General features: G+C 40.0%; 1 protein-coding gene across 2 annotated transcripts in view; it reads left to right on the top strand.

Annotated features, from left to right (window-relative positions):
- MBOAT1 (membrane bound O-acyltransferase domain containing 1) overlaps window positions 1-26,548 on the top strand; it is an 84,648-nt gene extending 58,100 nt beyond the window's left edge. For both annotated transcript variants that reach the window (XM_034762405.1, XM_034762404.1), the window contains 9 exons: window positions 364-419; window positions 3,319-3,373; window positions 4,628-4,811; window positions 6,505-6,697; window positions 14,524-14,627; window positions 19,751-19,815; window positions 21,320-21,452; window positions 22,910-23,061; window positions 25,575-26,548. In XM_034762405.1, coding sequence (XP_034618296.1) covers window positions 364-419; window positions 3,319-3,373; window positions 4,628-4,811; window positions 6,505-6,697; window positions 14,524-14,627; window positions 19,751-19,815; window positions 21,320-21,452; window positions 22,910-23,061; window positions 25,575-25,710 — 1,078 coding nt within the window. In that variant the 3' untranslated portion in view covers window positions 25,711-26,548. The remainder of the gene's footprint in view (window positions 1-363; window positions 420-3,318; window positions 3,374-4,627; window positions 4,812-6,504; window positions 6,698-14,523; window positions 14,628-19,750; window positions 19,816-21,319; window positions 21,453-22,909; window positions 23,062-25,574) is intronic.
- The last annotated feature ends 506 nt before the right edge of the window (window positions 26,549-27,054 follow it).

Raw genomic sequence — 27,054 nt, 5'->3', positions numbered from 1 at the left:
TTAATTGGCCTCTCAGAGTTGGTAAGACAACTCCCACCTGTTTATGCTCTCTGTATGTGTGTATATATATCTCCTCAATATATGTTCCATTCTATATGCATCCGAAGAAGTGGGCTGTAGTCCACGAAAGCTTATGCTCTAATAAATTTGTTAGTCTCTAAGGTGCCACAAGTACTCCTGTTCTTCTTTTTGCGGATACAGACTAACACGGCTGCTACTCTGAAACCTGTCTTTAAGATGAAAGACATTATATAAGTGTAAGATTATTATCACTCAATCCAATAATCATATAAAAATAAGATGAAAGGATTTGCACTGTATTATGAAAAGGCATTCATCGCTTTCTATATCTTTACGTTATAGCCCACTGATGATTATTACACAGAAGATAACAACTCTTGCATTCCAAGTGCACGATGGTAAGCAAACAAACCCTCTGATATCCTAAAGGCAGCACTTCCATTCCAGTCCACTGTCTTTAGTGGAGTTACCCCAGGGATGAATTTAGTTCACTGTGTTTCTCCAAGCAAGGAAGGGCAGTGCTTTCTGAAAAACAGACAGATTTTGCTGCATTTTTCCTGATTCTAAGCCTTCTTTTTATAATAAAGATGCTTTTATACCTCAGAGAAGATTACCTCCAGGGTATTGAAAATTACACTGGTTTGATGTCCATGGGCCTAAGTCTGATCTCATTTAATATTTGTTTGACACCTGTGTAACTCCACAGACTTCCCTCAAGTTACCCTTGATTCTCGCTGATGTGAGATCAGAATCAGGCCCTAGGACTTAATATGTTCAATCCTGAATCTATGCGAGACCAAGGCATGAGTTTAAGGACTTGTCTATAAAAACAAACAATTTGCAGCAAGCTGGGGTGTAAATCTACCCTGTGCTAGCCTGCTGCAGACTAACTGTCTGCATAGATTAGAAGTCTGCTTGAGCCTAATTTTTAGGTCTGACCCTGACCCGAACAGGGCCCATCCCTACCTGACCCAAGTCTCTTTGACACTGCTAGAGTCACAAATGGCATCATTTTCCAGAAAGATGCCTGCCTCCAGTACAATAAAAGGCTCAAACATTGAAATTGTCATTAGTGGTGGTGTTGTTTATTTCTATAGCCGTTAGGGTTGCCAACTTTCTGATTGTAGAAAACCGAATACCCTTGCCCTGCCCCACCCTTCCCTGAGGCCCTGCCCCACCCTTCTCCAAGGCCGCACCCACTCCATTCCCCCTCCCTCCCTCACTCGCTCTCCCTCACCCTTGCTCATTTTCACTAGGCTGGGGCAAGGGGTGAGGGTGCAGAAGGGGGTGAGGGCTCCGGCTGGGGTGCAGGCTCTGGGGTGGGGTTGGGGATGAGGGGTGTGGTATGCAAGAGGGGCTCTGGTCTGGGGGTGGGGCTGAGGGATTCAGAGTGTGGGAGGAGGCTTTGGGCTGGGGCAGGGGGTTGGGGTGCGGGAGGGAGTGAGGGCTCTGGAATGGGGCCGGAAATGAGGGGTTTGGAGTGTGGTGGGGGATCTGGGCTGGGGCAGGAGGTTGGTGTGTGTGGGGGGGTGAGGGCTTCTGCTGGGGGTGTGGGCTCTGAGGTGGGGCCAGGGATGAGAGGTTTGGGGTGCAGGAGGGGACTCAGGGCTGGGGCAGGGGGGTTGGGGTGTGAGGGGGGTGACGTGTGCGGGCACCAGGCAACACTTATCTTAGGCGGCTCCCAGAAGCAGCCAGCATGTCCCTGCGGCCGCTAGGCAGAGGCACAGCCAAGCGGCTCTGCACGCTGCTCAAGCCCGCAGCGCCCATTGGCTGAAGTTCGGGGTGGGGACAGCGTGCGGAGCCTCCCTAGCTGGCCCTGAGCCTAGAGGCTGCAGAGACATGCTGGCTGCTTCCGGGAGCTGCAGGGAGCTTGCCTTAGCTTTGCTGCGCCGCTGACTGGACTTTTAATGGCCCGGTCAGCACTGCTGACTGGAGCCGCCAGGGTCCCTTTTTGACCGTTACGATCAAAAACCTGATGCCTGGCAACCCTACCTGGGGACTCCACGCAGGGATCTGAGCCCCATTGCGCTAAGCACTGTACAAACAAATAACACAGAGACAGTCTCTGCTTCAGAGAGAGTAGTAATCTAGGGTTTAGGTAATATCCAACAGGTGTAAATAAACAGACACATGAGGGGGGAAGACATGGTAACAGCAGAGACGGATGCATTTGAAATTAATCTTTTTAAAAGTCCTACAGATTAATTGTAGTGGTAAGTGCTTATTACCTTACGAACTTTCATACTAGTGGAGTGGATAAAATGGATGCAGTTTCCATTTTCAAGCAGTTGTGACTTTATTTAGAAAATACATACAACTCCCTTCCAAATGAAACCAACCCTGCCCCCAACCTCTCCAAAAATAGAAGGAAAAAAAGAGGTTAAATATGCTGGTGCAGCCATGATGGGTGTGCACATAAATATATCAGTGTTTGTTGTTAAATGCATGCTATGAAATATACAGGCTGTACAGTGTTACATAGTTAATGTTAATATGATAACCTTAACTTTTGCATTTGAGTGTTCAAAAAACATAATTAATGTTCTGTTAATCATACGGGTTTTTACATAAGGGTGTTTAAGCGCACTAGTCAAGGGTCTATTTTACAGTGGTGGATATAGTCTGAGCCCAGGAGTTTAGTGGTTAGAGTGCAGTGCCTGGGCAGAAGGAAACTCAGCTGGAACTCTTGACTATAGTTGAGTCCTGACCAACCCCTTCTTTCCCATGCCAGCAGCCAGTTCCTCTCCTTTGGCCAGTCTTCTTGCTGTGAATTGCCCCTTTCCTCACATGGGAATAAGGAGGAGGCTTGTGGCTAAGAGGACCAGCATTTTCTGGGAACAGGGATTTCCTGGAACAGAGCTATAATAATAGCCACTGGGGATGAATGCTGGTGGATGAGCATTATGCAGCTCACTGCCTACTTGGGCAGCTGTTTCAATAGGTACAGAGACAGTGAGGTTGTGGACTCATGTTGAAGAGGAGAGAATGAGGAAGGGAGATGGATCCAAAGGAGAAGGAGAGCCTTGTAGGGAGAGGGGGGAGGAACCGACCCTAAAGTACCCATTCTCAGTACTTCATGCAGTCTTTTGAGGATGAGCATGTTTGACATAAAGGATGGAAAATGAAATCAAATTATTACCGTTGGTAACAATGAAACACAGGAAGGCCTGTGAATTTAAAATCTCCAATAACTGCCTACAGCATATAATCTTTGATCTTGGGATAGTTTTCTGCAGTTATTTTTGGAAGAGTCTAATTTGATTTTATCGTGTCATGCCTATTATTTATTCTTGCTAGGAATAGGCCGACAAGCTGAGGACCTCACTGCTGAGCAAAATCGTCTTGCCGTAAAGTAAGAATTCTCCCATTCAGTGTGTCTTTAACCTCATCTAAGTAATAGTGGTCTGTGGGGGTTTTAATTCCGCCCTGACTCATTACCAGGAGTCAGATTTTCCCCAATCATGTACGACTTTTAAAAAAAAAATTGTTGTTAATGTAGGTACTGCCTGCAATCCACCCAGTGCCAAAGGTGGATGCTTTAATACTCATTAAGGTAATTCTTTTTGTGATGTTCGTGTCCCAACCACCCACACATGAGTTCTTCATTTCCCTGCGACTGAACCATATACCAAGAGAGCCCTCGTTTCTCCAAGGCTGGGTTTAGACCCTGATTCAGCAAAGTACTTAAGCACATGCTTAAATCCCATTAACTTTAATGGGTGCCTGAAGTGCAGCAACTGCTCATGTGCTTTGCTGAACCAGGCCCTTTAAGAAAGTTGTGCTACTTGGATCTTCAGGCTTTTATCTACCATTTCATTGTGGTCTGCTATCTTTCACATTAGAATACTCCCTTCCCCCCCTCACTATCAATAGCTTTATCAAAGCACTAATCCATGTTAAAACAGCAAGGATGAAGTTTGCTTCTGACACTTCAAATGCTGCTGGGTTTTTTTTTTAAACCTACTACCAGCAGTTTCTGGACACTGATGCATGTTTCTCCTCCATCTCTTCATCTTCCAAGTACAAACTTTGATACGACAGATTTGACTGTTTACCAAAAGAAAACGGATGCTGCTTATCTATTACAAGCATTTCTCCCCTCCCCCCATCTTGTTTTACTCCATCTATTTGTGGAATGAAAGCGAAATCTTTTTTGAATAGGCTGAAAGTTACAGCAGTAACTAACTTTGATCCTTGTGCTTAATACATTTCAAACTTTGCTTAGGGGCAAAATAATTAGTTCCTCAGTTTTCAAGGTTTAACTGTGAGCCATTGGAAAATTTACCTAATTATTAGATGATGGAACTATGATTGTCGTCTCTTGAAAAATGAAAGTTTGTAGGGAGGTTTATGTAACATTTCTACAGTAACCCGTTGCTTTGTGTCTCCATTTATCAGTTAGTATACAGCTGACTTTAAAAATGTAGAGTACTCATAATTGAGGTTCTGTTGTATGTAAAGTTTTAAATATACTCTGAATAATAATAATTCATGGGACTGGCAAATAGTATGTTACACAGTGTAATTCAAAAACTTATCAAAAGTACCCATTAAATTTTTTTTTATATTTTACCTTGTTCTGTTTTGTGTGTGGATGTTTTGACAGAATAAGACCTTCCTTACTGGAATATTTGAGCTATCTCCTCAATTTTATGAGTGTCATAGCTGGACCTTGCAGCAATTACAAGGACTATATAGCCTTCATTGAAGGGAGGCATGTGCATATGAAACTTTTAGAAGTGAACTGGAAGCAAAAGGGTTATGACAGACTTCCTGATCCTTCTCCAACTGTAAGTTGTGAAAAGCCAAGTATTTATTGCAAAGGGCTAGAGAATACTGCTTTGCATGTCTGACTTCTATAACTGCACCTAGTTTAAAACCAAACAAGGAAAACTGCTTGAGGTATTGTGCCAGAAAATATAACTCTTTTCTGCTGTTTGTGTTGATAACAAAGCTAGGGGGAAGAGGGTTGGCATCATCCCTTTGTTCAGAAGAGCACATAGTAGCTCGTTGGTTGGTGAACATCATATGTGCAAGTCTCTCCATTCACAGTGGGAACATACTATAGATTTTGATTATTATGAATTGTAATTCAGACTTAGACAAAAGAGAGAGAACATTTTACAAAAGAGAAAAGCTGAAAAAACTATTGTACTGTAGAGGACATGTTGGAAGCAGGAATCATAATTGATTAATTACTGTAAGTTGCCCAGATGCATTTCAAGGAAACCTGGTGACTGTCTTAAAATATCTTTGAAGCCATCTTTTAAATCTGAAAAAGATAAATCCATTGCAAGGACTTTATAATTTTTGTTTTATATTATTAAATATTAACTGGATACTCCCACAAGTGGCATTCATGTATTGCAGAAAAATGCATGGGCCAGATTCCGATGTTACATTGGAGTGACTCTGGATTTATACCTTTGTAACTGACTGAGAGCAGAATTTGGTTCTGCATATTCTCTCTGTAACGTGGAATATGTATATATACAGGACATCATCCTGATCTCTCACTGTTGTAATCTGCTGACAGTGTAAGTGAAGTCAGAATCAGGCCCACATTGTGTCACTTGCATAAATTATATATGTGTAGTATAGAAAAATTAGTATTTTTCTTTAAAAGGTTAAGCTTTAAAATGACATTATGCATTTAAGTTTTACTGTATAGGGAGTGCATGTAAAAAAAAAAGTATTTAAGAGCTAAAAGTGAGTTAGTTACATCAGTGTTTAAATAATAATGGTATATTGTTTTTTATTCTCCTGATATTAGGAGTCTACTCTTACGGATTCACCTATTTGCAATATGAATGTATGAATGAATCTGTTTACTCACAATGGATATGTGAAAGCCAGTTACAAAGCATTCACATAGCTTACACCTATAATTCTGATTTCTGGAGTGCTAGGGCACTAACTACACATTTTTAAAAATATATATTTGCTAGGTTAGGTGCAGGACAGTATCTGTCTAAGTCATTTTGAGAGGCACTTTCAGACACCTTGATGGGAGTGATGGAAGAACCTAGATATATAACAATCTAATTGTACTGGAAATCAGAATATTTGGTGCTTCCAGCAGGAATCCAATAATAAGTTCCTGTGCTTAACTGCATAGATAGGGAAACTCTCTGTTTCCCATCTTATTTCTCTGTCCTCTTCAGGGCACTTCCAGCAGATCATGTACAGTGCTTAGGTGAAAGAACATGACCCATTTTGGTTCTGATTAATTCTTTAATTTCTATTTGTAAGTATAATTAGTAAAATAAGTTAAAGCCAACTTTGCATGGCTTTCACTGATTCATTATACCAGCTGGTCCTTGTTACAAATTAATTATGAGGAAAAGGAAGCTATTATTAGCTGTTACCAGTCTTGTTGGGTCTTTAGTCAATTTATTTTTGTAAGTGGGAAGCATTATTTTGTTTTTAGTCTATTCTGATAAATTATCACATCAATGTTTTATTATTCATTATGCTTTTCAGGGGGCTGTGATATACAAACTGTGTATCACATTTGTATCTCTCCTTTTGTTCTTGACACTTACCAAGACCTATCCTGTTACATACATTGTTGATAGCCAGTTTATCAATAACACATCCTTCTTGTCAAGACTTGGCTACCTGTATATCGTTATGCAAGCATCGAAGCCAAAATATTACTTTGCATGGACATTAGGTAAGGATGACTAAATGGCTTATTTTGTGTCCAAAGAAATTTAATACATAAACAGTGGGGTGTATGAAATTGTCATAAAACAATTTTTTTAAAATTTGGGGCCCAATCCTGCAATTCACACAGCACCCCTGCATCTGTGCAGAGCCCCACTGAAACCAGTGTGGGTACAGCAGTCTGTCTGTGTGCTGCCAGTTGCAGAAGGAAAGAGATTTGGCGTGCTATGGGTATATTGACTATAAATCTCAAAAGGACACTGTCAAATAGTGTAGGCCAGACGTTTGATCTACTTTAAAACTGTTGTCAATTGGCAGCAAATGTCCCCTCCTCCCCCATACCTGGGGGCAGATCCTCAGCTGATGTCTATTATAGTTCCATTGAACTCAGTGAGGAGTATGTAACCTCTGGAATCTAGATGTGTAATATAATTGGTGTGAGTATGGGTATGTGTATGTAACACCTTCCCCTTACACCTGGACCTTGTTAATTGTACCTAAATTACTTTTATTGGTATTCTTAATACTTTAAGAAGAAAAGATTGTATCCTTTGTGCCATGATTGTATTCCCTGGTCCCAATCCTGTACTGCTCTGGTGCAGATGGGGGCTCATGGAGCCTGTGATCACCCTGGTAGTTACAAAGCCATTGTAGATGTGAACCAGCCTATCCAAAGCTGTGGGAATCGCTGTACAACCATTCTTAGGGTTGTCTATAACTAGAAAGTTGTCCCGCTTTAACTATACTAGGGAATAGGCTATGCCAGCATAAGGTGCCTTTATACCAGTATAACTACATCCATATTAGGGGTTGTACTGGTATGACTATATTGCTAAAAAATCATACCCCTAACTGCCAATTATACTGGTACAAAATCTCTATGTGGACCTAGCCTCATTCAGTCCCCATCTCCTGTGGGTGACAATCCTACACCCTTACTTGCAAGGGAGAAAGGGAAGCAGGGTGTGGGCAGAGATAAGGATGGTCAGGAGAGGGCTAATTGACCTCTAACCCTGCCCTCCCCATTCACTTGGGTACAGAGCAGCCATAAGGCAGAAAAAGAGTTCCGTCTGCTATACTGAAGAGATAGCTCACCTGCATAGGATGAGGAGTAGCACTGTCAGCTGCTCAGGTGTAAAACTCCCTGGCTAATCAGTCTTGTAAAATTCTTCTCATCCACTCACCTGAAGCAAGCAACTTTTCCTGGCCAAATAAAGTTGTTATATTATCAACAGTCATTGCTATGAAAACGGATAGCCATTGCTATGATAATGGATAGTCAAGGGCTTTGGCTGGTCATAAATGTTAATAGAGTTGAACCTCAGAGTTATGAACACCTCGGAAGTGGAGGTTGTTCATAACTCTGAAATGTTGTAACTCTGAACAAAACATTATGGTTCTTTCAAAAGTTTAAAACTGAACATTGACTTAATACAGTTTTAAAACTTTACTGTGCATAAGAAAAATGCTGCTTTTAACCATCTTAATTTAAATGAAACAAGCACCGAAACAGTTTCCTTATATTGTCAAATCTTTTTTTTACACTTTCCCCCTTTTTTTTTTTGTAGTTTATTTTTAACACAGTACTGTACTGTATTAACTCTTTTTTTTTTTTTTTGGTCTCTTCTTCTGCCTGATTGCGTACTTCCAGTTCCAAATGGGGTGTGTGGTTGACCAGTCAGTAGTAATTCTGGTGTTCGTAACTATGACATTCTACTTGTAACAATTTTGCAAGGCTATCTTCAATGTATTTCTTGCAATTTTGTCTTTATTAAGAGAAAATTCAGCAAAGAGGGAAATATCAGGTAACACTGAAAGAAGGAAATAATAGAGGCAAACAATAGCTGCGAGACAGTATCTGAACACACTTGCAAACCTTGAGTGGCTTTTAGTATGTAGCTACTCTAAACATCGAAAAATACAAGGCTTTTAAGAAACTCGCTGTGTTACTAGTAACACCTTAAGTTGTTGTATTGGAAAGCATTTAATACAATTTACTTTCCAACAATTAGGGTGAGGAAGATTGATCCTGTAGGTCAGGCATTGAATTTGGACTCAAGAGGACTCTGTTCCCAGCTCTACTTGAGACTTCTTGTATAAGCTTGAGCAAGTCACTCGTGATTATTCAGAAGGTTGAGACCCATTGTCTGCATGTGTTTGTGCACACCAGTTGTTACTATAAATTGGGCATTTGCTTGCCCTGGTGCATATTTAGACCAATTTTTGCAGCCAAAGAATTTATACAGACCTTGGTCTTCAACCTTTTAAAAATCAATCTCTTATTACTGTGGCTACATTTCCTTATATGTAAAAGTGGGGATCATATTCTTGTCCACCTCACACCAGTGTTTGGAGGCTAAATTAATTAGCTGAAATGAAGCTCACTGAGATACTCAGATGGAAAGAACTTTATAAGTTGAAAGCATCCTTACTATTTCACTACTAAATTGTCCCCCCTCCCCCGCTCCACTTTACTCTTGGATAATTAAAATAGACCATTTGTTTTTCCTTGTTCTTTTACAACCTTATTTCAGTGCTACCCTATTGAAGAGCAAACACAGCTAGGGCATGTTTGAAACCAAACCATATTTCCAATGATATTCTAAAAGGAAATAAAAAACAGTTATATTAAATTTTATGAAAACTGCCCACAGAAGACCCCCCCCTTCCAATTCACACACCTAAAATTGTTTCCTTTAACAAAACCTAAATTTTGGTTCTAAACCACATACTACTTCCTTCTATTAAATGACATTAGCCTTCAGGACTATTGGGCAGATCCAGGCAGAATAAAAACAAAGGGGTTTTCTGACTGTTCACCCAAGAAAAGTAGCCTGTGTTGCAAAATATTAGAATAACCCTCATATCCCAGTGCAGCAATGTAAACACCATTATATTGAGATCACTGTCTACCAACTCTTTGAATTTATTGATAGTTAAACCTTTTAAGACCATTCTTATTGAGTGAGAACTTGAAATAAGGGTTCTTATTTTCCCCCTGAAAAATGGATACTATCTTTCTCTGTGTTTTGGATATAAACAACCTCCTTTTCAGCAGCATTGACTAGAACAACAGCTCCCAAGTGGGACTGATGTCAGTTAGTGGGTTTCATTCTCAGCTTCTAGTGGGCCACAGGAAGAGCACAGACAAGATCTTTCAGTGTTGCTACTAGGTATATATGTGGAAATGAGGCAAGACACACACAAAGGAAACATGGGATGGTTGAAAGGATGTATAATGGTGTGGGGAGAGGGAGGGATGAAATCTTAGGAGGAGATAGGGGGATCTAAAACACTTCTGTAAGGAAAGGGAGAATCAAACATTCACAGAAGGGAGCAGGCCAGAGAGGCCTATAAAAAAGAAAGTAGTAAATGGCTTGGATTTTAAGGTGGGGAATGTGTTTCTTTGGCTATCAATTTATTTAATATTGAGAGTTAATTTGATTGGTATCTAAAAATAACTTCAAACTAACACTCCGTTGCCCCCATCCCCATATATACTTTTCTTTAATCTTCTTAATTTGTGTGTCAGAGGAGATCCCTTGGCAGGCTATGGAAGGGTGAGAAAGACTGTGTTTGCTGAATAGAGAAGATCACCAAGATCTGCTACACAGAGGCACAGATACCTGGAAATTGGAGAGGAGCATCATGGAAGGGGATAGAAAAGGGACTGTGAGCATTCAGATTAAGGCAGTGATAAAGTGCAGGAAAATAATAAGTGGAAGAAAACAGTTGGGATTGGTATATTTGTAATAGAAATGGCTTTGGGATAATAAATCATTCAGAGAAATAATTTATTTTAGTTGGATATAGGTTTAGGTTATTAGAAATCTGGAAAATGTGGGTATAAAGTAGAAACATTATTAGAGAGAGAAACTGCCTTTGGATTTATGACGTGACTTAATCTTGGAGACTGTGGAAAGATCTTGTAAGTGAGTTTTGGGAAAGCATGCTCTGTCTAGTGGTGGGCGAGGCTTCTTTTATCTATGTTGCAGATCCAAGCAACAAAATGGCATGATTCCTCCCCACCCTTTTAGTTAAGCTGTCCGTTGTGTGGAATAGGGCATTATATAATCATTTAATAAAACTGCCGATAAGCAGTTGCTGTTTCCAGAAAAGGACAGTCATGCTATTGTGTGAGGCACACTGCAGAATTCCTCCAGATTCATGAAAAGAGAGAAAATTCAAGCATTCTGGTTGGTAGCATTAAACACTGGAACTTAGCTGTAAACTTGACTAAGGCTTAAAATACTTATTAGTAAAAACCATTTAGACCTGAATTCCACAATCTGATAGATGGGGTTTATCCTACATAAGCAACTAACCAAATAGGGTTAAATTCTGGCCCCACTAAAGTTAATGACAAACCTCCAATTAGACTTCAGTAGGTCCAAGATTTTACCAGTAATTTGAGAACTGAAAGGTAGCAATTCTTTTCACTCCAGAGTACTTTATGCTGCATCCAAACTTTTTCATTGGGGCTAACAGACCTGTTTTAATATTACACACTGGAATGCAGGTTTTTTTCACCTTTGCCCTTAATTAGGTGGTGCAGCCTGTGGAGACTAAAAGTCTCAGCATTCTGTGGAGATCAAGAAGTAGCAGTGCAGTTTGAAGTGTATGTGTGGGAGTTGATTCCCTACTGCATGGTGCACAGTTCTTCAAGGGGTTCTCTTGTTGCAGCATAGAGGGCAGGATAGGGCCAGAAGATTTATGCCTGTACAGATCCTCCAGTTCTTGGCTCTGTGAATACATTGGCAGCAAAGACGCTACTTCAGCCATTGTCTACAGCCATGTCCACTCCACAGCCTGTGGAGGGACATTTTTGACCTTCCTGCAGACATACTTAACACACCTGGGCTGGCTGTTGCGTCTCACGATTTGGGCCTATGGTATTGTAGCATGCAGAAAGCCCGAACAGTAGTAGACATTAAGGATAGAAGGGACTAAATATAAATTTTCTTATTTAGTTCTAGCAATCTGGCACCAGCGGTTAGCACTTGTTATTGATCTAGTAGCAGACACTTTCTTGTTCAATAAAAAGTATAACAACAAGCAGGGTTGTTTTTAGATTGTTAGGATCAGAAATCAAGCCTCTATTTCCAGCAGCTTGTCAGTGAAGTGGAAGGTTAAGAGAAAGGTCCATATTTTTCTGGTTAGAATACTGCTTTTAGATTAGACTGCATCCCTGAGTTGTACTTCAGGGTTATCCCTGAATTTGTACCTAATCTCAGAACACTTTGTAAGAGAGACCAAGACCAATTTTGAATCCCGAGACACAAATGCTGACTTCATTTAATAAAAATGAAAAGTTCAGCTTTATCTTCAGTTTTCTTGATCAGACTTGTCATTTATAATGGAACTAGGCGGAAAAATCTAGCAGTGTTTATACTTTCATTTTTTCCTTCCAATATTTATAGGCTTGGCTGTATTTAGAGACCTAGAGGTAATGAGTCCCTCCTGTCTTCTCAGTATGCACAGAGAAAGGGCTTTTGACAGAGGCAGATTAAAAGCAGGATCCTTGAAATCCAGACCCAATTATCAGAGGGGTTCCAGAGCAAGACAGAACCCTGATTGGCTCTGTGGGAAAGAATGCAGCGAGAGCTGCGGCCCATGGAATTCCACTGGGCTTACTGAATAAGGAAGAACAAAGAGTCTTCTAGGAAGAGCATAGTGTGTGAAAATGGGCCGGGTGAGTGTCCAACCTGACATGAACCAGGCCTCCATTTTTGCTCTTGCAATTATTTGCCCCTGCAATGTAAGTTATTTGTACATCTCAGTATTGGATGTGCAGAGATAGTCTGGTATTAAGTGAGTTGTGAGATCAGCACGGAACTTTGTACATGGGGTGTTCAAAAGTCATCACTAAAACTTAACGTTGACTAAATCTTAATAAAAAACAGAAACTTGAATTTGAGACACGGCAGTATTTCCCCCCACAAGTACAAGGAACTAGCGCAGTATCACAGATACAACCATGTGGCAAATATTGATACATTTTAATTAGGGCTGTCGATTAATCGCAGTGAACTCACACGATTAACTAAAAAAAAGTAATTGCGATTAAAAAAATTAATCATGATTTAAATCGCACTGTTAAACAATAGAATACCAATTGAAAATTATTAACTATTTTGGATGTTTGTATACATTTTCAAATATAGTGATTTCAATTACAACATAGAATTCAAAGTGTATAGTGCTCACTTTATATGTTTACTACAAATAGTTGCACTGTAAAAATGATAAACAAAAGAAATAGTATTTTTCAATTCACCTCATACAAGTACTGTAGTGCAATCTCTGTCATGAAAGTGCAACTTACAAATGTAGATTTTTTTGTTTGTTACATAACTGCACTCAAAAACAAAACAAGGTCAAACTTTAGAGCCTACAAGTCTGCTCAGACAAACAAGTTTGTTTACATGTGTAGGAGATAATGCTGCCCAATTCTTGTTTACCTGAAAGTGAGAACAGGCGTTTGCATGGCACTTTTGTAGCCAGCATCGCAAGATATTTACATGCCAGATATGCTAAACATTTGTATGCCCCTTCATGCTTTGGCCCATTCTGGAGGACATGCTTCCAGGCTGATGCACTCATTAAAAAGTATGTTAATTGAATTTGTGACTGAACTACTTGGGGGAGAATAGTATGTCTCCTGCTTTGTGTATTACCCACATTCTGCCATATATTTCATGTTATAACAGTCTCGGATAATGACCCAGCATGTTGTTCGTTTTAAGAACACTTTCACTGCAGATTTGACAAAACACAAAGAAGGTAACAATGTGAGATTTCTAAAGATAGCTACAGCACTCGACCCCAGGTTTAAGAATCTGAAGTGCCTTCCAAAATCTGAGAGGGACGAGGTGTGGAGCATGTTTTCAGAAGTCTTAAAAAATCAACACTCTGATGCAGAAACTACAGAACCGAACCACCAAAAAAGAAAATCAACCTTCTGCTGGTGGCATCTGACTCAGAGGATGACAACGAACATGCATTAGTCCACACTGCTTTGGATCGTTATTGAGCAGAACCCATCATCAGCATGGACGCATGTCCTCTGGAATAGTGGTTGAAGCATGAAGAGAAATATGAATCTTTAGTGCATCTGGCACATAAATATCGTGCGCCGCCAGCTACAACAGTGCCATGCAAACACCTGTTCTCACTTTCGGGTGACATAAGCAAGAATTGGGCAGCATTATCTCCTGCACATATAAACAAACTTGTTTGTCTGAGCGATTGGCTGAACAAGAAGTAGGACTGAGTAGACTTGTAGGCTCTATAGTTTGACATTGTTTTATTTTTGAATGCAGTTATTTTTTGTGCATAATTCTACATTTGTAAGTTCAACTTTCATGATAAAGAGATTGCACAACAGTACTTGTATTAAGTGAATTGAAAAATACTATTTTTTATTTTTACAGTGCAAATATTTATAATAAAAATAAATATAAAGTGAGTACTGTATACTTTGTATTCTGTGTTGAAATTGAAATCAATATATTTGAAAATGTGGGGAACATCCAGAAATATTTAAATAAATGGTATTCTATTATTGTTTGACAGTGCAATTAATCATGATTAATTTTTTTAATCACTTGACAGCCCTAATTTTAATGCAACCATGTTATATGTATGTTTTAGTTTCATAATGATTAGAAAAACCCTTTCTGTTCATTGTCCTTTACTAGATTTTTTTTCCACCCTAAGAGTTTTCTTATTATTGTTTATTGAGCATTATCATTGTGTTCAGTGTCCTTCAGACATGTAAAAAGAATGACGCCTGCCACAGTCTAATTTGAATCGTTTGCGTTGATGTTACAGCTGACGCGATCAACAATGCAGCTGGCTATGGATTCAGTGGTGTTGATGATCAAGGCAATTTTCATTGGGACCTGCTATCCAACTTAAATATATGGAACATTGAGGTGAGTTAAAAGAAACAAAATCTTGGTATAATTATGGAGTGACGATTATGATGTGGTTCATTAGTAACGGGAATACATTTTTCTCTTCCAAAGGTGTGTCTAGAATTAGAGTGAGTTTTATCTTTTGTACGGATAAATTGTATTGGTCACACTTCATAGGAAGGTTACATTTGTAAATAGTTTCTAAAGAGCTAATAAACAATGTTTTAAAAAACTATTAATTATTGTAGAGTTCAACAGGTCAATAGATTGCTTACAACAGTGATTCATAACCATGATAGCATCTTCTATTTATGTGCTTATAACAATCTGTTATTACTATTTTTAGTATTTGTATGGCAATAGCAGGTAGAGGACCCACCTGAGATTAGGGCTCGTCTGTGCTAGGTGATGTACAAATACACAGTAAGAGACAGTCCAGGCCCCAAAGAGTATATGTTCTAAATGGAAAAGACAGACAAAAGGCAGAAGAGGAAACAGGTATAGAACAGTGAGGTCACCTGCCCAAAGTCACAGAATATGTCAGTGGCAGAGCGAGAAATAGAATTAAGAGTTACTCCTAGCTCAGTTCCCTATCCATTAGACCACACTGTTTCTCAGAACATCTGTAACATATTCCTCAGGCCAGTGGCATGCTTTTAGCATCCTATAGTCCCTTACAAATATTTATAAAGGTACCTTTACTATAAAGTGTGACCAAGATATTTCCTGTTAGTTTGTTGCCTAAGATAAATATCTTCTGAGTGCCAATGGCATGAGAAAATGTCTAGGAGACTGGAGTAGGCCATTCTCAATTTCTTCTTCTACGGATTTATTTTCATACAATAACAGGAGCTCTCCACCTACAATCCATTATTTATTATTTTAGGAGGAAAAGCAAAGGAAACCAATGAGTTAACTGCATTGTAGCTTAGTGGTCTATCAAAAGACAGATTTTGGTAATTCATCTCTAAATTTTAGGGGCCCCTATAATTCTCAGTGGAAAAGTTGAGACCATCACTATACCCTCTCCCTTTCATCTTCCCTTATTTGTGCTTGTCTTAACCCTTGCCCGAGCTTGCATCTGTCATTCTTGGAGTGTTTTTCTTTGCTCCTTTTTTGCAGCATCCACAGTGGGTGCACAGCTCAAGTCTAGAAGCACTTGCAGCCAACTGCAGATGGAAATGCACTCAGCTTCCCCCTTTGCTCCCGGACTTGAGGGGGGAATCTAAAATAGATTGAAAACAGGAATGGGAGTGCTCACTGTACCACTCAGAGAGGAGGGGGAGTTGGGGAGGAATGTCGCTAAGCCGAGAGAAGCTGTGAGTTCCCCAGTACTTTAATCCATTCTCCTATCCTGTAGACCTCATTCACCCTTTCCCTCTCTGGGACATATGGGCTGCGGGGGGAGGGGCTGGAAAGGGGATTTCTTTGGCAGCATAGGAGCAATGAAGCCATATCAGCCCCAGGACCCTTGTGATGCCACAGCCTCATTTCCATTTTGAACTTCCCTTTGAACTGGTGCTGTGTGGTCCAGCTTTCCTTATGGAGAACACTCCTCTAACAGCACAACCTGTCGGAAGAGTTCCATGGAGAGGCCCTGGTGGATGGAGGGAGTATGAAATGATGGGAGGCCATAAGACTCAGGCTCATTTTTTCCCCCCAGAGTGGGGCAAGCTGGGTTAAATATTAAACGGACCAATGGGATTGTGGTTTATGAGAAAATTTTAAAAGGCTAATTTTTTTATAAGCTGGTGACCTGGGCAGTACATGTCAAATAGTAAGAGCCACTTACGTGCATAAAGCACTTCTGCATTTGAGCCGATTGCTAAATGTGGCTGCTGTTGCACCATTTGGTCATGGCCAGGTGAAAATACACTCTGTGCAGGTAGCAGACTGTCAATTAGGAAGTATTGTGAAGTCTTTTAGGCACAATGAAAGAGTAAGTATGTGTGGAAGGCATCAAAGATTTGAGGTAACTTCATCATTGATCCTCTCTATGGTCTGCCCAAAGAATGCCCTCTCAGTGCTCGGGCTGTAGCCAGAACATCTCTCTCAGCAGGAGCCCACATCCGTCTCCCTTCTGACCAGTGATTTTAGGCTAGCAGCCCCCTTGCAGTCACTGTGATTCTCTCCAGCAGGTCTGACCAAAAGTCCAGCCTCCTCACTTGCTTTCTCTCCAAGGGATATGGCCAGGGATTATATGTTGCAGATGGAGCCTTCACAGCAGAGTACATTTATTTAAGGATGAAAACATAAAAAGGTCTAATGCATACTAAGTGTACCCAGGAGGAGTCTGGAAGATCAGAATCCTTCCAATCCTTCAGCAGGGCAGGGTCCCCTTTGGACAAAAGGCTCATGTCTGTTTGTTGAATCAAAAACAAGGCTCTTCTGTCAGGATAAACTCAGCCTTTTACATCAAAGGACCTTTCTGTGTCTCCTTGCCTCTGGCACCTGTTTGAACCAGTATATGCAAACCACCCCAGGGGGTGGTATTTCTCTGGAGCTGTTTATAGTCCCAAGAATTGCAGTAATTATGGCCCAGTGGTTTTAGTTTCTGGAGGAACTTTTGTAACCTTCCTGCATGGAGTGGAGTACACTCCCTAGCTCACAATGATCCATATAACCTTCACAAAGTTAATACAGTAGTCCCCAAAAGATACTGCATGTGACTGCAATATCTGTAACAGAAGGTGTCAAGGCTGCTTCCCCACTCTGAACTTTAGGGTACAAATGTGGGGGCCTGCATGAAACTTCTAAGCTTAACTACCAGCTTAGATCTGGTCCGCTGCCACCACTCCCAACGTGCTAATTCCCTTCCCTGGGTAGCCTTGAGAGACTCTTCAACAATTCCCTGGTGAATACAGATCCAAACCCCTTGGATCTTAAAACAAGGAGAAATTAACCATCCCTCCTCCTTTCTCCCACCAACTCCTGGTGGATCAAGATCCAACCCCCTTGGATCTAAAAACAAGGAAAAATCAATCAGGTTCTTAAAATGAAGGCTTTTAATTAAAGAAAAAGGTAAAAATCATCTCTGTAAAATCAGGATGGGAAATAACTTTACAGGGTAATCAAACTTAAAGAGCCCAGAGGACCCCCCTCTAGCCTTAGGTTCAAAGTTACAGCAAACAGAGGTAAACACCCTAGTAAAAAGGTACATTTACAAGTTGAGAAAACAAAGATAAAAACTAACACACCTTGCTTGGCTGTTTATTTACAAGTTTGAAATATGAGAGACTTGTTCAGAAAGATTTGGAGAGCCTGGATTGATGTCTGGTCCCTCCTAGTCCCAAGAGCGAACAACCCCAAACCAAAGAGCACAAACAAAAGCCTTCCCCCCACCAAGATTTGAAAGTATCATGTCCCCTTATTGGTCCTTTGGGTCAGGTGTCCGCCAGGTTACCTGAGCTTCTTAACCCTTTACAGGTAAAAGGATTTTGGAGTCTCTGGCCAGGAGGGATTTTATAGTATTGTACACAGGAGGGCTGTTACCCTTCCTTTTATAGTTATGACAGAAGGTTTGAGGAGAACCCTGCCAGAGAGAATTCCATTTTGACAACCAGCTTGACTGGCTGCTCTCTTGGAAACACAGAGGCGAAAAAAATCAATGCTTGCCAAGTAAAAAAGGACAACATTGATAGAAACAAGGAAATACAGCTCCTTTCTCTAACTGATACTATAATGCAATTAAGTTGTGTTTCTCAATTAGGGTTATTTTAATGTAACCCTTAAAACACTAATGAAGATTGTTCTAACCTCCAGTATTTTGGACTGAGGATCAAAAGCACTCAAGTACTCCTTTTTGGCCCCTCTCCTGCCCTACTCCAGTTCACACTTCCCTTGGCTCTCTTAGAAGACCTTGTGAGCTTTGGAAGAGCCCTTTGACCTTCTAATGGCATTGGTACAACTGCTGCTGGAATACTGTGTCCATTTCTGGTACCCACAATTCAAGCAGGGTGTTGATAAATTGGAGAGGGTTCAAAGAAGAGCCACAAGAATGATTAAAGGTTTAAAAAACATACCTTCCAGTGACAGACTTAAAGAGCTCAATCTATTTAACATAAAAAAGCAAAGGTTAAGGGGTGACTTCATTACAGTCTATAAGTATCTACGTGGGGAACAAATATTTAACAATGGGCTCTTCAGTCTAGTAGAGAAAGGTATAACATGCTCCATGGCTGGAAATTGAAGCTAGACAAACTGAGGCTGAAAATAAGGCATTCATTTTTACAGTGAGGGTACTTAACCATTGGAACAATTTACCAGGGGCATGGTAGATTCTCCATCACTGACAATTTTTAAATCCAGACTGGATGTTTTTCTAAAAGTTTGGAGTCCAGCTCCTCAGAAGCTTCTTGTCTCAGATAGCAAGCAGAGGACAAGTTGGGCCAGGGCATGTGCAGAGGTGGAACTGAGCAGGGCTAGAGGATCTGCTATTGGAGGGAACCCTGTGGTCCTCCAACCATGAGAGTGGCACATGGCTTACTGAGTCAACAGGTTGAAGTAGTCACTGCAGAGTGGTTATGTAACTGCTCTGTGGGCTTGCCTCCCCTTTCCCCATTGGTATCTCCCTACGGCCCAGCTCAGTTTCTCAAGCTGCACTCTGGGCTGAAGATTTGGCCCTAAGTTCATGTACTAAAAATACTTTCCATTGTTTCTTGAGAACAAGTTCATTTACCTGTCCCCCTGCCCTCAATAATGCATTTCTTTTAGAAACCTTTTGTTTTCATAGCACTCTAGGGATTTCCAGCCCACCTAATGGACTGCAAGGTTTAAAGATTAAAAAGCAGTTGTTTGTAAGTTGAAGGGTTGGGGGTGGCATGAATATCTGAAATTAGAAAACCTTTTTTGGCTTTTTCCATAATTAGAAAGATAGCCAAACACTTTTATTTTGTTTTATAATAAAAAGTGAGATTTTAAAAGTGAGTGGCAAGTGTCAGCCGTGGGTAAATTCTTATGGATGAGTTATAAACCCCAAAACATGTTTATAATGGAAATGTTGACACAGCCTTGACTGTAGCTAGCTACTACTCCTAGCGTACTGCATGTAAACCTCTTCAGTTTAAAATCCAGTTAGAGACTGGTATTGTCCTGTACATTTCAAAGCCAGTGTGAGATGTTAACTTTCTTTTCTCTCTTAGACTGCAACAAGTTTCAAAATGTACATTGAAAACTGGAACATTCAGACGGCTGCCTGGCTAAAGCGGTAAGAACAGTAAAACAGTCAATTGCTGGTGACACCCAGTTACTTTTAGGTGGTAATGTTGGCTAGTAATTCTAACTGGTGAATCTGATAAATACACAACAGCCTCTCGGTCTCTTTCATTTCTCCCTGTGTCTGTAAGAACTTGTGTGCTACTATGTTTTTGGTGCTCTGAAGTTTTTATTGCTACATGTTTGGAATGACCGCATTTACTCATGAGCAGCGAAGCCATGAGTGAGCTATACAGGTCTTCCTAAATATCATTTTTATAGCACCTCTCACTGTCCATATTTTCTTTGTTACCCATCTGTATTATTTTGCTAGGAGTTTATCATATTTTCTCTCTCTCTCCTTTGCACTCTAAATCAATTAATTACTATTGGAGATGGGCCTGAATTGGGTCCAAATTCCTTCTCCAATTGGAACTTTGGGAAACCTTGGTCCTGATTCAAACTTTAGTAGCCTCAATATAATCTATTGCAGAGGCACTGGTTACCACATACTTCAGGTGCCAATTTAGGTCTGTCTTTATAATATGCCAACTTGAGATGCAGAAAGTAAATTTTGTCCAACACTAGGGAATTTGATTTCAGACTGTCATCACTATGACTCACTGTAAATAATAATATTAATCCAAATTTTGTAGCTCAGTCCTGTCTCTGGATACTATGAAAACAAAGCCTTTGGTATGTGAAAATTCCAGTTCATGTCGATTGATGTGACCACCAAAATACAAGAGTTTATATAATGTTTGTCCTAACTGTATTTTGTGTAAAAATATAGATCTGAAAAATCTGTTTCTGTTGTTCTTCGTGAGTGAAGTAAACAATGTTTTTGAGTAAATAAACTACCATGATCTTTTCTTAGGACCATTGCATTTTGAGTTAAAACTCAGATGTTGCAAGATTCTTAGGGTCCTGTTGCTGTGTTTCTGAATATGCACACGGAACCATTCACCTACGTCTTCCTTACCTGCTAATGTAAATCAGCATAGGTCCATTGATTTACACTAGCTAAGGAACTGGCTGTCTGTGATGTAGAGTACGGGCAGTGGCTGTATAGTATTCTGCCTAAAGAATATTGAAATAGAAAAGGAAGTGTGGGTATGTCGCTTTCATCCTCCCACCCACTCTTGAATATCCGTCAAGTTTCTCAGGATAAATACAGAGTTCCAGATGGGAATATGCTGGCATGGTAAATGAGAACCCGCCTTATGCCAAATTATATATAGAGAGGGCATAAATAATATGGCATACGGTAGATTCTCATTTACCATGCCTATATACATAGGTTTAAATTCCATGATAATTAATTAAGTCATGAGAGAATGCCTTACTCATGCAAGTAATTCAATTGACCCTCACGTAAATGAAGGTTTGCAGGACTGGGCCCCTGATACATAAAGGAGATCAGAATGGGATCTTTAAGATTCAAGGAGATCTGCAGTGCAATGAATATTTGTTACTGGTTCAATCTGCTGTTTTCTGTTTGTTTCATTTCTTCCCAGTGTTTGCTATGACAGGGCTCCATGGTACCCCACAGCCTTAACATTTATCCTGTCAGCCCTGTGGCATGGTGTCTATCCTGGATATTACTTTACATTCGTTACCGGAATCCTTATGACATTAGCATCCAGAGCAGTACGTAACCTTTATTGTTTTCTTCAGAGACTTATATTAGATTACTGTAAAGCTTTCAGTGCTAGGTGTTTATGTACCCTTTGACATACTGAACCATTTTCATCCCTGGCATAACGCCGTTGACTGTACACGAGGGGATGAATCCACGTAATACCTTTTTCTTTTGAGATGATCCTCACTGAAACGTTGATCTGCACTGCAATAATTGTAGGTGCTTCCTATAATTACAACCAGCCATTGCTCTTATTGATTCAGCATAGCAGATACTGTGACGCTGGACTTGGCTACAGTCATAGAGGGAGAGGTGAGGGGGCCGTGCAAAATACTAGTGGTCCGTCATACACGTAGCACATAGGTTCATTTGTCTCATAATTGATCGGGTCAGGTAGAAAGAGCCTCCATCTCATCTGTGTATTGTGATAATTCTGTGTAAAGTACAGACCTCATAGATTGGATTGAGCCAACAGTTGGTTTCAGGCTGTATAGGCATGTCTTTTTAGACCACACCAGTTTCTACAGAATATGTACTTTCATTTTTAACAAAAGAAAAGCTTCTGCCCTTTATGGTTGCAAAAAAAGAATTCTGAATGGGACCCCAGTGCATCTAAATCTGCAGATAGATCACACAAAATAGTATGTCTGAGAACTTTGAACTGGCTTCATTCTTTGCAGCAGAGTGTTAACTTTGGATCCTAATGATGACAATTTAATTTCCCAGCATTAGTAACTATATCCGTGCTGGTCATTCTAGTGGAAACATCCACTGCGAAGAGATTGGCGAGCACCATCACTTTTACCCATAGTCTGACCTTGGGTATATATCCATGTCAGTTTGACAAGTGAACAAAGCTGGCAATCAATAATAGTTACCATAATACTGTACCACAATAATATTTTGCATTTAATTTGCCCCTTCCCTATGAGGATGCATTCCACAGATTAAAACAAATAATCCACCCCCCAAAACATCAAAATAAGAAACCCAACCCTCCAAATAAACCAACATCTGTAGAAATCGAAAATGCTTGCAGACATAATCAGCTGTTAGAGAGTGTAACTCCTCTCTCTGTTGTACATTTTATAAGCAGTGGCCTGATTCATCCGAAAAGAACAAATTTGCCCATAGATGCCCATACGAGAGAAAGCCTACTCCCCTGGTTATAGAACACAGGAGATCTGGGATGTATTCCCAGTTCTATCATTGACCTGCTGTGGGACCTTGGGCATGTCATTTGGCATTTGCGTGCCTCCATTTCCTCTCCCACTTTTATTCTGGCCTGTCTATCCAAACCGTAAACTCTTTGGAGCATAAGTATGTGATATGTTGAGGCCTCTGGGTATCACTGTAATACAAATAATAATGGATGAGGAGTTTAATAGATGTGAAGTGAGTCTGCATGTGTTTACTAAGAAATTTTGGTGGTTTTTTTTTTAATCCCCTTCTCCCTGATTTGTAGATAAGGAACAATTACAGACATTACTTCCTCTCTTCAAAGCCACTCAAGGTGATCTATGACATTGTCACGTGGTTTGTCACTCAACTGGCTGTCTGCTATACTGTTGCACCTTTTGTTATGCTGGCTGTTGAGCCCACGATTAAGTTATACAAGTAAGTTTCCCCCTTTTAACTCTTAAACTTGTATACCTTAGACCTGTAACCATTGGGCTTTGTTTAATAAGCCAACCTGTGATGGAAGCTGATTAGAATTTTGCCATCATTTGGAGGGAATCCAAGCAGGTTATTAAATAACATGAGTAGTGATTTCATCTGTATAACTCAATGAATTCATTTAACCATGCTAGAATAATTTTCCTTTTTTTTCTCAGTTTAGTTTAGTGGTTTTTTTTATTCTTATTTGACCTGACTTTCCATGTGTCTGCTGCTGCCCTGTTTAAAGCCTCCCAGTGCCAATTATTAACAAGACTAGAGGATGGGGTGGGTAGGAATGAAATGAATCTTATATTTGGGAAATGTCTAGGTGAGAAAACAACTAACTTCCAGTTGTAAAATGCTCATGAGAAGGGATTCTGAATTGATCAGCAGGAGATGAAGATACACAGCTGATTCATTAAGTACTCTCACACCTATTATCAAACTGTCTGTACTGGCCTAGCTTGATTATCACTTTAAAAGTTTTTTTTTTTTCTCTTAATTAATTGGCCTCTCAGAGTTGGTAAGACAACTCCCACCTGTTTATGCTCTCTGTATGTGTGTATATATATCTCCTCAATATATGTTCCATTCTATATGCATCCGAAGAAGTGGGCTGTAGTCCACGAAAGCTTATGCTCTAATAAATTTGTTAGTCTCTAAGGTGCCACAAGTACTCCTGTTCTTCTTTTTGCGGATACAGACTAACACGGCTGTTACTCTGAAACCTGATTCATTGTGTATTAAAATCATTTTTTGCTTTACACTCTTATTTTATGTGCAGTTACTTCTGTATTTTAAAAATGAGATAAATGGAGATGAAGATTATATATAGTGAAGCATAAAATGAGTTGAAAAGAAAGACTTGACTAAATTACTTTACTTTTCTTCCATTTTTTGGTAAACCTTGTCAAACAGTTTTGGCTGAAAAAAGAGACATTCCATTACTTTGTCATAAAAGACTGAAAACTGTTAGTCAAAAGAGCAGCTGTGCGTGAGTCTGTTTGAGGGATTTTGAATGCTGTCCTTTAAAAAAAAAATTAAAATGTTTAGCTAAGTTTTCTCCTTACTTAAACACAACTATTAAAATGCCAACACCAATCTGAAGCTTGTATCAGTGTTGGCAAGATTCATTCACGGCTACTATTTTAATATCTCATTGTTCTGTCTTTAGCAACGGCAACAAATAAAAAAAGATAAGGGCTATCTCAGTGTAAAAATATTGAATGTGACAAACTCATGGACACTTATGAATTTGCTCAAAGGGCAAAATTTTGCCCTTTTTGCCACCAAAGGTCATTTGAGGTAACAAAATACCAACGTCTTAACCTAAGTTCCATTAATAAATACTTGTAAAGAGATTGCTGTTTCTATGCCAATACCTGTGAAGGAAAAACTGTCAGTTTAAGTTTAGCACAGCTGCGACCATAGATGGTACCTACACATTTCTGTGCGTTTCACTGACTCAGCACAAGAAGGTAATGTATGAATTGATGGGATTTTCAAACAAGGTGACTGAGCTAAGTGCCAGGTGAGTGTGTGCCTTTTGGAGTAGGACATTGTGGACATGTCTGTGGGTTCAGGCACCTTACAGGGATTTTAGAACTATGAGGGACTGTTTTAGAACTATGCTCCATAGCAGGGGCAGGATATGCCTAAGTGGTGAGGTGCTGGACCCATGCACAGCTCCCTGACCTTCCTCAACCCATACTCTATGGGCCCACCAAAACAGGTGTCCCATTTTCCATTTTAACTAACTGCTCATCCTGAACACTATCAGTTATAGAAATAAATATATGGAAGATGTTTTTATTTTATTTAACATTGTGCCATTCTCTCTCTAATTATGAAGTCTTTTATTATGATTATTGTATTTTATTAATGATCAGCAAACCTAAAAAATGTTCAGAGTTTTAACTCATTTCAGATAAGCAACCAAAAGTTTGGCTGGAAGCTCTTCTGTCCTTCAGTTGCTGGTGCCATTTTTTCAGGCACAAGCTGTGCTTGCTCAAAAAGGAGGCTTTCTGAAAATGTATCCCTGTATGTTCTTTAACAGTTGGAGATTGGCTGAGAAGGCCATGTTTGGGTTCCTCAAACCATAATCATGGGTAGTTCACCTCTGAGTCCATTTCACCTGAATTGTCAAAGTTTGGGGCTAGGAATTTGGAAAAGGGTTCTGGGTTTGACCCCTTGTCTAGTAACAATATATGGGAAAATACTGGCCCTGTTGAAATCAATGCAAAACTTCCATTGACTTCAGTGGGTTTGGATGTCGCCATAGTATAAAGTAACATACTGCTGTAAAATCCAAAGGCATAAAAGCCTGTCATATATAAGACTCTATCAGGTGCTCTGTTTTATGTCTAAACCTCTTAAATCTGATGGAGCTGGTTGTAGTGCTGAACTAATACAATTTGCAGCATTCATATGTTACTAACAAGCATGTTATCTCTTTCTCTTTTCGTTTCTAGGTCACTGTACTTTCACATGCACATTCTAAGCCTCCTGCTGCTGCTGGTCCTACCAATCAAACCTCGAGACCACACCCTGAGGCAGCTTCAGAATCAAGTCACACACAACTCTGTTAAAAACAAGAAAGAAAAATGATACCTCAAAGAAAAACCACTGATATTGGGAAGTGAAGTGTCATACCAAAAACAAAAGGGAGAAAATAAAAAGACAATGGGATTGTTATTGCTTAATTTAAAACGCTTTGGAAAGGACAGACTGGAGCTTGGTTGACTGTATTCCAGATGACCCAGTAACAAAGATTTACAGGCATTGAGGAGCAGTGCTTTTGATTTTATAAATATAGGGACTATTTTTTTATATTTAATTTTTTCACATGTACAGATGTTTTTGGTCTTTTACAGAAATGTACATTTGATAAACACAAATTTTGAGATTAAGAAAATAATCATTAAAAAAAAACTTAGCAAGAGTCAGATCAGCAGCTTAGCAGACTGGTGCTCTAGGCTGTGGAGTCTTTGGCTTCCTATCCTGGCTATGGCCGGAGGGGCTCCGGGGTGTAGAGCCACAGAATCTTGGCTCCTGAGACTGTTGGCATTGACTCCAGCAGGAGGAGGAGGGCCACAGCGCAGGGTGCAAGTGCTTCCCATGTGGTTGTGAAGCAGGGACCTGCTGCCTGAGTTCAGCAGCTTGGAGACTCCTAATCGCTCTCAGTGACACCTGCTGGTGTGAGGGCAAATTAGTCACTTGGAAATCATTCACGTAGATTTCTGTGAACATCAGCCACTGGACTGGCCAAACTTATATATATATATATGTATACATAAAAGGAAAAATCAGAATATCCTATGATATGCAGATTAAAACTTCTCTAGTTGAGGCTACGTCTACACTACAAGTGCTCCAGTGGCCCAGCTACAGCACTGCAGCTAACCCTCTACAGCGACTGAAGGGGTTTTTCCATTGCTGTGGGGAATGCAGCCCCTTGAGAGGCAGTAGCTAGGTTGACAGAAGAATTCTGCTATCAACATAGTGGTGTCTACACCAGGGCTTAAGTCATTTTAACTACATCTCTCAAGGGTGTGGATTTTTCACACCCTTGAGTGACATAGTTAGGTTGACCTAAGTTTTAGGTTTAGACCAGGCCTGAGAGACAAAGATAATTGGGATGTGGCTGATGTTCAGCACTACCCTGCAGCTTTGGAGTGATATGTTTTGACGTGATACTTTTATGATCAATATAATGTAGCAATAGGGAAACCTTGCAGATTTAGTGCTTTAAAACTGTCAGTCACAGATCAAAAGCTGGAGGAAGGGTTGGGAATAGATCAACTTGTTCCTCATAATATTATGTATTGGCAAATAGGAATTTTGTTCACACAAGGATAACAATCCATTAAAAATAAAATTAAAAGAGTACTATACAAGAGAAGGGTTGTGATATGATTAAGGGACTGAGAATCAGCAGCTCTGCTTCTGACT

Source organism: Trachemys scripta, chromosome 2 (assembly GCF_013100865.1).
Source record: "Trachemys scripta elegans isolate TJP31775 chromosome 2, CAS_Tse_1.0, whole genome shotgun sequence".
Classification (NCBI taxonomy): domain Eukaryota; kingdom Metazoa; phylum Chordata; order Testudines; family Emydidae; genus Trachemys; species Trachemys scripta.
The sequence above is the reverse complement of the archived record's forward strand: the minus strand, read 5'-3'. Positions and strand labels throughout refer to the sequence as shown.